Raw genomic sequence first — 12,430 nt, forward strand, 5'->3', positions numbered from 1 at the left:
ATAGCACCTATATTTTTATTTTCGTTCTTTTTTTATTGCATCCAGCACTTCGATGAGATTATCCATCACTGCCTTTATAAAGAAAAACTTTTTTTCTTACTAGTATTTTTATGTTAATTTAGTTTTTTACAGTTTCAATTTTTCTTTTTTTTGCCTTTTCCAATGAGTGTATTGACTTGTCAAACTGGATTTGTTCTACAATTATAGGATAGTAACAATTGTGACAAAAATTTAAATTGTGCTGGTAGAGTTTTACTGCTGATTCCTACAATGGTTTGATATATAAGACTTTCTCCCTTTTCTCTCTTTGACTATTTGTAGCTGAACACAGTCAATTATTATTCTTAAAGGACCAGTAAACACAGATTTGCATAATCAACAAATGCAAGATAACAAGACAATACAATAGCATTTACTCTGAATTTCAAATGAGTAGTAGATTTTTTTCTAACAAATTTCAAAGTTATGTATATTTCCACCCCCCCTCTACCATGTGATAGCAATCAGCCAATCACAAATGCATATATGTATAGTCTGTGAATTCTTGCACATGCTCAGTAGGAGCTGGTGACTCAAAAAGTGTAAATATAAAAGACTGTGCACATTTTTTTTAATGGAAGTGAACTGGAAAGTTGTTTAAAATTACATGCTGTATCTGAATCATGAAAATGTAATTTGACTTGAGTGTCCCTTTAAAGAGACAATCTACTTGAACATTTTTGCCCCGTTATTTAAGTGCTTTTTACAAACTTGCATTTTAGCCAATTAGTGTTGATTCATGTATAACTCCACAGAAGTGAGCACCGTTATCTATATGGCACAAATGCAAAAGCTGATACTATGCACTGAGATAAGAGGCGCCCTGCAGGAACTTAGAAACAGTCAGAGGTTTAGAGGTTATAAAGTATATTAATATGACAATGTTGTTTATGCAAAGCTGGGGAGTAAAGGAGTTATCTATTTTTTTAAACAATAAAAAATTAGGTAGACTGCACCTTTATCAGCCACCTTCTGTGTTGTATTAGTCAGTATTACTAGATGTGTAAAAAAGGGCAACCATGCAGTACTATTCACCTTTGAGTAACGGAGATGCTGCAATACTGATGATGAGGCATATTTATCAAATGTCTGTTGGACCTGATCCGACAGTGCGGATTAGGTCCGACAGACATTGCTGAATGCGGAGAGCAATACGCTCTCAGTATTCAGCATTGCGCCAGCAGCTCTTGTGAGCTGCTGGTGCAACGCCGCCCCCTGCAGACTCGCGGCCAATAGGGGGGGTGTCAATCAACCAGATCGTACTCGATCGGGTTGAATTCCGGCGATGTCGTCCGCCTTATCAGAGCAGGCGGACAGGGTTATGGAGCAGCGGTCTTTAGACCGCTGCTTCATAACTGCTGTTTCTGGCGAGTCTGAAGACTCGCCAGAAACACGGGCCCTCAAGCTCCATTCGGAGCTTTATAAATGGGCCTCTTCTGGCACTGAGAGCTGCAGCTGTTGGCAAAATGAAACTTTTATGTTTTAAAAACTGAACTAAATGTCTATGTATAAATCTATTTATATTATCCCTAAAAATTGTGTTATGGTAAGACAAAGTTTAAAAGGAAGGTCCATTGGCACAATTAATTCACTGCTGCCTGATTCTGTCGTTTTCTGCAGATACGGAAAACATTGACCGGGTGAAGAAAAGCCAGGAATACCAGAATCAAAAAAGCGATGTTCACCTACAAAATGGAGAAAAGCTAAGATCAGACATTTTGAAAGCATATATACTCAAAATTATATGACGTGAATAAATGATTGGCACAATCCCATAAATCTATTTTTTTTTTTTTAATTTTTTAAAATACAGAGGTAACACATTTATCTAACGGTTTTTAATTGTATTTGTACCACAAAAACTTCCCCTATACCTTGTGACACCTGTACACCAATGAATTTAAAACAGTTTTCCAGCATTTTGTCAAATAAGTTTCGGAATTTAAAGTTCTATATATGGGAACTGATGAAAACACATTTTTACTGTTGTTTTTTTTATTTTTTTGTGCAGAATTTTTTTAAATTTTAAAGTTCCTACACCAAATGTAAAAAATAATAAGTCACACTTTTAATCAATAAAGGCCTAGATTACAAGTGGAGTGCAAAAAGTGATCCTATTAAGAGAGGCTTACGATCTACCCTCTGTTTTTCATCCTAACCAAAATAATTTTTTTACTCACGGAATTTCAATTAAAGGTGAAGTTTTAACACTTATTTCATCAGCCTTTCTGTTTTTTCGATTATTGGGTTCTATTTTTGTTACAATCAGAGGTGTTGAACTAATTTCTGTTTACAAAATAATTCATGAACTGCGTAGACTCACTGCTGCAACTACAATCCATGTGACAAGTTACACCAAACCTCTCGTGAGAATCTGCAGTCATAGGGAGTCAAAGGCTGGCGAAAGCCTTTGATAAATCGACCCCTAAATGCTTGCTTATGATTAAAATGAGGAATTTAGAGGGTTAAAAATGTAAATTATATGAAATTATTAATTGTACATGTTGTTAATAATAATAATAATAGGTTAGATTACAAGTGGAGCTCTAAATATCGCTTGCGTGCACTTGTAATCTAGACCAATATTGTCTAAGTGCAAATACCTGCATTTGAACATATTAGGCAGCCATGCAGCAGCGTAACTAAACTTTACTGGGCCTCAGGGCAAAAACTGCTACTGGGGCCCCACTTTTCAAAAGAAACCTGTTTGAGATCAACAGAAACTGAGCCAGCACCCACGCAGGAGTAAGAGGAGATGATTTGTGAGTCATCCTGCCACCTTGGTTAGTCAGCACCAGAAGATCTGCAATTGCTCAACCTTCCTGTACAAACATGGTTGCAGGCTTTTATGTATGACCACATTGTGCAAGCCATCTTGGAAACCCTGGCACCAAATTTGTAAAGGCAAAGTGATAGACTTGCCTTACACTGTGATTCCCGGTTAGTAGGGGGGCTCACAGAGTTGCCAGATATGGTGTAAGTAGAACCTGAGCCCGACCAGGAACCTCTGTAGTTAAAACAATACTGATTGCAGGGCAAGACCTATAGAGATGTGGGGCTGGTTTTGATTGAGACCTCTGAGACTCCTGCAGCCATAGGGTTGCCACCTGTCCCTTAAAATACAGAACACTTATAAGTTACACATGCTGCAGGGTGTGCAGGGAGGAATATGAATAGTGCTGTCCAGCAACACAATACATGTTCCTCCATACACACCCTGCAGCATGTGTAACTGATAAGTGTCCAGGAAAACATGGCTGAGGTGGAAACCCTATGCAGCCAATTATAAATTGGTAAGGGAACCAAAAAAGAAAAGGGTTTTACTAGCACTCATTCCTAATTAGTAGTATTTTTTTTAAAAATTATTAATTTTTATTAAATTCGTGTTAAAACAAGGACCACCTTGGTAAAGTACCCAAACATAAAACTGAACACCTAGCCCCCCTGTTTCCTGGCCGATAGCAGCTCCCTCGGCTTCAGGTGTCAGGGACTAGGGACAGCGTTAAAACCAACAAATAGTGCACCTAAAGTGTGCTTACTAAGAGCACAAACGCGTTTCGGCTGTAGTATTCAGCCTTTTTCAATGTGATATGTCAAGCCGAGGCCCCGGTGCCACCCTCTTAAGTAGTGCTTGTTGTAAGTTTCCCAACCAATCCCATTCCTTTCTCGTGAAACGCCCTATTACCAGCCAATAAGAGTCTGTTGTACGGTAGGCGTGAGAACCGGCTGTGAACTGATTGGATTGGCTGTATGAATTTCAACACCAATGATTATTCGATTTCAGGGAGCGAATTACTTTAACTTTCAGTTATAAACCTTGTATCATCCAACATTTACAAAGAGACAAACATATAGAAAGACGCTATATTCGATCTTTACTAAAGTTTATGTGTGATTATATCGCCTCACTTATCGGCGATTATGTTATATCTCCGTGCTAAGTTATGGAGATTTTACATCCATGTTATCTGTTGCACTGTTTACTTTATTCACACTCGTCATCATTGTCTCCTACATATCACAATAAACAATCTGAAATATATATAGTATAAGTCTGATCCTTTGTAAAATAGTGTAAAATAGTGTCCATTTTCAAATCACTCAGCCACATTGACCAAAAAGAGTATAAATATCTAACAGTCACAAATCCTAGAGTAGCCACTATGTATTTGCTGCCTAAAATCCATAAAAACCTTTCCTGTCCTCCTGGGAGACCCATAGTGTCAGGATTAGGCTCACTCACAGAAAGAGCCAGCAGATATGTTGATGCAAGATTAAGAAAAATTGTAGATGCCCTACCGTCACATATCAGAGACACAATGCACATTTTTAACAAGATGCAAAATATCACCTTAACAGAACAATCTATCCTGATAACATGTGATGTAGAGTCTCTGTATACGAGCATTAAAACTGACTGGGGCATTAAAGCTGTAGCCCATTTCTTAGAGAAAGACAATGACATGGATCTAGCCACCAAAGAATTTATCGTCAAACTGCTTAAATTTGTGCTAACACACAACTACTTTGTGTTTGATGATAAGTTCTTCTTACAAGTTTGTGGCACCGCAATGGGCACATCTTGCGCGCCAACATATGCCAATATATACCTGGGCTGGTGGGAAGAGATGATAGTGTTCAATGAACACATGAACCAGTATACCAAATTCATCTCCCACTGGTCCAGGTATATAGATGATATTCTGCTTATATGGGAAGGCCCATTAGAAATTTGGGAAGAATTCATTAAAATACTGAACACTAATCCATTTGGATTATATTTGACACATAGCGCAAGCTATAACAAAGTGGAATTCTTGGACCTAACAATTTCTAAGAGCAATGACAAACTGGTGACAGACACTTATAGAAAAGCAACTGCGACTAACAATATTTTACATGCTCAAAGCAAACACCACCCGTCTACAATTAATAGCCTCCCATATGGCGAATATCTCAGAATAAGGAGAAATTGCACTGACATAAATTCCTTTAAAAAGTCAGCATTAGAACTACGTGACAGACTCCTTCAACGGGGCTACTCTAAAAAACTGTTAGCTAAGGCCTATCAAAAAGCACTTACAAAAAATAGGTCAGATCTTCTTATACCGAAAAACAAAAAATGTGTATCAGAGCAGAACACTATGAGGTTTTTTTCAACTTACAACAATCAAAGTGAACATGTAAATACAATAGTGAGAAAACACTGGCACATCCTTAGAAGCGATGACAGATTGAAAGGTTTATTACCTGAGAAACCATCCTTTACTTTTAGGCGTGCCAGGAATCTCAATGATAATTTATCACAAAGTCACTTTGATAGGAATAGGAATAAAAAACCAATCTATCAAGGCTCAACACCCTGTGGTCATTGTAAAACCTGTCAATTTATGAGTAAAAAGGAATTTATCACAGACAGATTTTCAAAAAAATGGAAAATTAAAACACACATTAACTGTCAAAGTGATAATGTCATCTACTGTTTATCATGCTCGTGTAATTTGATATACACAGGCATGACAACTCGTAAACTAAGTACAAGAATAACAGAACATCTATGTAACATACGTAATGCCCAGAAAGATCAGAAAGAAGGTAAAAAATAACCAGTGTGGCTAGACACTTTTTATCACACCACGCAGGTAAAACAACATCTTTCAAATGTTGGGGCCTTGAAAGAGTTAAACCAGGGATCAGAGGTGGGAACACCGAGAATATTCTGTTACAAAAAGAAACAGGCTGGATATTCAAATTAAATTCAGTCATGCCACATGGAATGAACGAAGCGAATAATTATTGGGTATTCCTTTAATCCAAGGAATAAATCTCTTGTATATAGTGAATCTCTGTGAAATTTCTTCATTGTATAATCCCTGATAAGCAAAAAAAATTTTATGGCTATAATCATCAGGGAATCACACTCAAAGATGGGCGGACATGGTGACTTACAGGGATCGGATGCACACAAGTGTCTTATCCCTGTGGTCATCTATTCTCGCCAATTTTGAATTTAAATACAATGTAATGTACTTCATATCAAAAGTGCCGCCCGTAGTGCAGTTTTAAACAATTTCTAACATCACTGTATATGCAATGGGTATTCAGACTATAATTATTGTCTGTTATGTATATAACTATTGTTGACTATATAGAACATACGACACATCATGCTCTTCATAATCAGTGCATATGTATTTTCATACTAATGCAATTCAATGATTTATATCATTTTTGGAGATTTGATGCAGAAGCCCTAAATCAGATGACAAATACATAGAAGGTGTATATGTCATTTATAATAGAATTTAACCATACATAGTACCCCACTGCAAAAATAATTTTTTGAGTTGGTGAATTACTTTTAATGTAGATTCAAATGAAACATATCATAAATAATTCTGCAGTATTATATCTTCTTACGAAGGCCAAATCACATTCACTCCTTACAAGCGCCCCTCAATTGGACGGGCGTGTTGCACGCCATAAGGCTATGTGATTTAACAATGAAATATATTTTAAAGTCTTTGTAAAAATGTTCTATGAGGATCAGATCACAGTAAATCCTTACAAGTGCCCCTAAAGGGTTAATGACACTGTTTTAGTAATATCCTTGAAGGGGAGTGTTAAATGCTGTAGGGCTGAGTGATTTGAAAATGGACACTATTTTACAAAGGATCAGACTTATACTATATATATTTCAGATTGTTTATTGTGATATGTAGGAGACAATGATGACGAGTGTGAATAAAGTAAACAGTGCAACAGATAACATGGATGTAAAATCTCCATAACTTAGCACGGAGATATAACATAATCGCCGATAAGTGAGGCGATATAATCACACATAAACTTTAGTAAAGATCGAATATAGCGTCTTTCTATATGTTTGTCTCTTTGTAAATGTTGGATGATACAAGGTTTATAACTGAAAGTTAAAGTAATTCGCTCCCTGAAATCGAATAATCATTGGTGTTGAAATTCATACAGCCAATCCAATCAGTTCACAGCCGGTTCTCACGCCTACCGTACAACAGACTCTTATTGGCTGGTAATAGGGCGTTTCACGAGAAAGGAATGGGATTGGTTGGGAAACTTACAACAAGCACTACTTAAGAGGGTGGCACCGGGGCCTCGGCTTGACATATCACATTGAAAAAGGCTGAATACTACAGCCGAAACGCGTTTGTGCTCTTAGTGAGCACACTTTAGGTGCACTATTTGTTGGTTTTAACGCTGTCCCTAGTCCCTGACACCTGAAGCCGAGGGAGCTGCTATCGGCCAGGAAACAGGGGGGCTAGGTGTTCAGTTTTATGTTTGGGTACTTTACCAAGGTGGTCCTTGTTTTAACACGAATTTAATAAAAATTAATAATTTTTAAAAAAAATACTACTAATTAGGAATGAGTGCTAGTAAAACCCTTTTCTTTTTTGGTTCCCTTACCAATTTATAATTGTATGTTCAATATTAGGGTTAGCACCGGAAGTAATATTCTATTATTCCTAACTTACTATATCTAGTGCCAGTTTCTCTATCTTTTTGTTATCAACCCTATGCAGCCATCATGAATACTGCACTACTTATCTGTCATGTATTATTTTGCTTTAGCTGTGTATACTTTGCTTTTTTCTTCCCTCCCGCTGCTTCTCCTTCAGAACAAATGTCCTTATTTCATTAGCTAAATCAACATCTACCCTAGCTTTGCTTTCGGTTCTCCCTGACTCTGCCTAAAACACACCCAAACCATTCCGATAGCAACTCCACAGCTCCACCCACAAAACACCTGAGGCATATGGCCTACAATGTCCCCCTCATCTTCCAGTTCCGGAAAGCTTCAGGAAATGTAGGGAATTATGGAGATGGAAAAACAAAACATATCATTAGCCACACTACCCATAGCTAAAAGACTGCATAGGAACCATTAAAAAGCCAATATTGTACATTGATGTCATTTTTATAAAACCAATAATTTTGCTGTAATATATGTCTGTATCTGACATTCAATAAAGCTTGTTGAAAAAAAAGCCAATATTGATCTACGTTGTTGGAAAATAGAATCTATAACACCACTACCATAGAAAAGGTCCCACAAGGCTAAATGTGGGTAATGTCTAACAGTAAAAAAAAGGAAGAGGATCTATGTACTTCCTTTCAAACCACAAATGTATATAACAATTATGCTCTATTCAGCAGTAATAAAATACACAGAATATTGTACATTGCTTAATAGATCATAATAATGCATAAATAAGCATTCATAAATGCAATATCGGCATTAGTAAAGCAGCCACCTTGTTAGTAGAAGGCTTTATCTTGCTTTCAGTTATAATGTCACAGTTCCAGCTGAATTAATAGCATGACTCCATTAATTTACACTTAAAGGCTTGAATAGGTGGTAAATATTAGTGAATCCCCAAATTCTCATAAATTTGCAGCGTAAGACAGCAATTTCCCCAGAGCAGCCTTTCAAATATAGAGACTTAAATTTGCTCCAGTTTTGCCTCTGAGAGTTGCTGAAGTTGCAAGGATTAATACAGATACAGGTATTTGGTTTATGTCCTTACATTGTGATTGTAAGCATCTACTATATGAGCTAAGCCTTTGTCAGAAACTGTTTTTGGCAAATTAGCTACCACTCTTGAAAGGGATGCTTACAACACTTATATTAATATACTCTTTACCGCTATGATTACCTGTATCTAAGTCCTTGCAGAGAAGAGAGCCCCTTATCTCAGTGCTTTTTACAAACTTGCATTTTAGTCTAAAAAAAACACTGAGATAAGGGGCAATCTGCAGGGTCTTAGAAACAGGCAGAGATTTAGAGGTTATAAAGTATATTAATATAACAATGTTGGTTATGCAAAGCTGGGGAATGGGTAAAAAAAGCATTATCTATCTTTTTAAACAATAAAAACAAAAATCAAGTAGAATGTCCCTATAGCATAAAATTAAACTTTAGATAGGGGGGGCGGAGCCTGCACTCATTGCGGCAAGACACGTCTTGTCAGGAATTCTGTTCCACCTTTACAGAAAGGCTGTAATCTCTCTATACCACCTTTACAAACTCAGGCCAACCCCTTACCCTATTTAAAGTTACTCTTGAGGCCAGCCAGGTGCTTAGTGATTAAGAAATCAACCTAACTGAGCTCCCTGCACATGTTTTGTGCTCCAGCTATTTCAAACCTTAGAAAGTTTATTCCTAAATCTTTAACCTGAATTTCTACAAGGAAACTGGATTGCTTTCTGCCTAGGCAGAACTTGCTACTTCTGCTCCGCTACTGCTGAAGTTTATCAAGTGATTTATTGACTCTACAACAGCGTGACCTGCTTGTCACAATTTGCAAGATTGATACTGTTACAATTCCCGGTAAGCTGTTTACCTCTAATTCAACTGCCAGTCTGCATTGCAAGTTTCAGCAAACACGGAGCTGCTCACAGCAAGACATTCCTAAGCAGTGACATCACAACTATTCCAGACGGCTCAGCTTACAAGTAGATTTCATATCAGCTGTTCTACCATTCTGTCTCAGCCTGTCTCACTGATTCACACACTCTGCTGCTACAGAACATTTTCCTGCTAATCTCTATATGAAGGTAGTGTGGTCTCAGTGGTTTCCTAAACATTTTGGCTGTACTTAGAATTATATTACCAGCATAAAATCTTCATTGCTATTTTTCCAGTGTGGAAATTTATACTTTATTATTTGCAAGTATAAACATAGTGAGAGATTCTTCACCTATTCACAGATTAATCCAAGTTTGTGAATTCAAAATAAACTCACTTTGTGCCCTAAAATTAACATTTATCCATATGTTAATTTACAGCTAAGTGATACAAAACCTATCATCCACAGTTGTGATCCATACAAAGGATTGAATTGATACCGTGAATTAATTCATTACAGAATCACTAAGCCAGTAAGATGGATCCAGTGGATTTACCACAGGTGGTTTATGAACTGTCACAGAAGGTGGACCAATTAGGTCAAGCTATGAACAGTTTACAAATAGAAAATGAAACTCTAAGAAAGGTCATTAGAGATTCCATAGGACACAAAACACCATCACAAGACACTCATCCTGAGCCACAAATATCCAGTCCTGATTTATTCTCTGGGGACAGAAGAACTTATCGTCAGTTCAAAAATGCCTGTTTGCTCACTTTCACACTCAAACCAAAGACTTATCCCACCGACCATTTAAAGGTTTTGACTATGATCTCCTATCTGCGAGGAGAACCCAGGATATGGGCGGACTCATACTATGAATCTAACAGCCCCATTCTATTCTCTCTCCCAGACTTTCTTCAGGCCATGGATGAGCTATACCTTGATACAAATTCACAGATTACAGCAGAAACAAAGATGAGAGCCCTCAAACAGGGTACGAAACCAGTTGAACAGTATATTACTGAGTTCAAACAGTATTCAACGGACTCTCAATGGAACAGGGTAGCCTTGAAAAATCAATTCCGACTGGGACTCTCTGATAGTGTTAAAGATGAGCTTGCCAGAGTGGAGCTACCTGAGACATTGGAAGCATTGATGAGATTATCTATGCAAATAGACAGGCGCCTAAGGGAGAGGAAGTCTGAACGCCATGGTCCAGAACCTACTTATCGTAAGACCCCCCACTTCCGCAGTACCCGTAGGCAGTGGTGGGACATCTCAGGAACCAATGGAGATAGGGCTCTTGAGGGGTCCTCTGTCTACTGAGGAAAAGCAAAGAAGAAAAACTCTCTCGTTGTGTCTTTATTGTGCTAGTCCAGCACATTCAGTCAAGGACTGCCCCATTCTTCTGAAAAACAAGAAAAGTAAGTGTCTGCTAACCAATTGTACTACCTCACAGCAGAACAAACCCAATTATTGTTTCATCTCTCTCTCTTTGCAGTGGGACCGTAGACGCCTATCTTCTGAGGCCATTCTCGACACTGGGGCACATGGGAATTATATAGACATAGAGGTTGTTAAGGCAAATAAAATACCACTTGAAAAAAAAAGCTCTCCTGTCTCCATTCGTGTTGTGGATGGTACATACATAGCTAGCGGTCCGATAACACACCACACGGTTCCTTTAATGGTTACCACTCAAAACTGCCATTTCGAATACATGTCATTTGATGTTTTACCTTCTCCTCTTTTTCCAATCGTTCTAGGTATTCAGTGGATACGTCTCCATGAACCCTCCATAGATTGGAAAACCCTAAAAGTCACTTTGAACTCCTCTCATTGTAAAACAAATTGTTACCATTCAACACATACCATCCACATAGCTGAACAAACTACAGATATACCTGAAGTATATTCACAATATACCGAAGTATTTAGTAAGAGGGAGGCAGAAACACTACCTCCACACCGTAGCTATGACTGCCCTATAGATCTGAAACCTGGTTCAGTAATACCACATGGTCATCTCTACCCTCTAAGCCAACCTGAATTAGCACATTTAAAAGGCTATTTAGACGAAAACTTAAAAAAAGGGTTCATCAGGCCGTCCGTGTCTCCTGCGGCAGCTGGTATGTTCTTTGTTAGAAACAAAGATAAATCACTACGTCCGATCATTGATTATAGAGAGCTCAATAAAGTTACCGTTAAAAACAGGTATCCACTCCCCTTAATTCCTGAACTTATTGAGCGACTCCATCAAGCTAAGATATTCACCAAATTGGACCTCAGGGGGGCCTACAACCTCATTCGCATAAGAGAGGGAGATGAATGGTTAACTGCGTTTAGAACGAGATATGGCCTATACGAATACCTGGTTATGCCATTTGGATTATGTAATGCTCCTGCAACTTTTCAGCATTACATCAATGATGTTTTCAGGGATCTCCTTGACATATGTGTAGTGGTCTATCTGGATGACATTCTCATTTATTCCCAGAATTTACAAGACCATATCAAACACGTCAGCTGGGTTCTATCCAGACTTCAAATACATCGATTATATGCCAAGGCCGAAAAATGTATATTCCATGCTGAAAAGATCTCCTTCTTGGGATACAATATCTCATCCGAGGGCATTCAAATGCAACAAGACAAAGTAGAAGCGGTAAAGAGCTGGCCTACCCCACAAAGCCGCAAGGATCTACAGCGGTTTTTAGGGTTTAGTAATTACTACCGAAAATTCATTAAAGGGTATTCTGGTATAGCTAAACCATTGACCTCGCTTACTGGTTGCACTTCCAGATTTCTTTGGAATGAAAAGGCAGCAGAAGCATTTGAATATCTGAAATCCTCTTTTACATCAGCACCCATTTTACATCACCCCAATCCTGATCTCCAATACTTCCTCGAAGTAGACTCATCTGATTATGCTTTGGGAGCAGTTCTTTCTCAGAGAAAAAGCCTAATGCATCCATTACATCCGATAGCCTTCTTTTCCAAGATGA

General features: G+C 38.0%; 1 protein-coding gene across 4 annotated transcripts in view; it reads right to left on the reverse strand.

Moving 5' to 3' along the window:
- Positions 1 to 306: 306 nt before the first annotated feature.
- The window catches only part of SLC43A3 (solute carrier family 43 member 3), a 184,435-nt gene continuing 172,311 nt past the window's right edge, over positions 307 to 12,430 (reverse strand). For all 4 annotated transcript variants that reach the window (XM_053692280.1, XM_053692278.1, XM_053692279.1 and 1 more), the window contains one exon: positions 307 to 1,724. In XM_053692280.1, coding sequence (XP_053548255.1) covers positions 1,623 to 1,724 — 102 coding nt within the window. In that variant the 3' untranslated portion in view covers positions 307 to 1,622. The remainder of the gene's footprint in view (positions 1,725 to 12,430) is intronic.

This window comes from Bombina bombina, chromosome 9 (genome assembly GCF_027579735.1).
Source record: "Bombina bombina isolate aBomBom1 chromosome 9, aBomBom1.pri, whole genome shotgun sequence".
In the NCBI taxonomy this organism is placed as follows: Eukaryota; Metazoa; Chordata; class Amphibia; order Anura; family Bombinatoridae; genus Bombina; species Bombina bombina.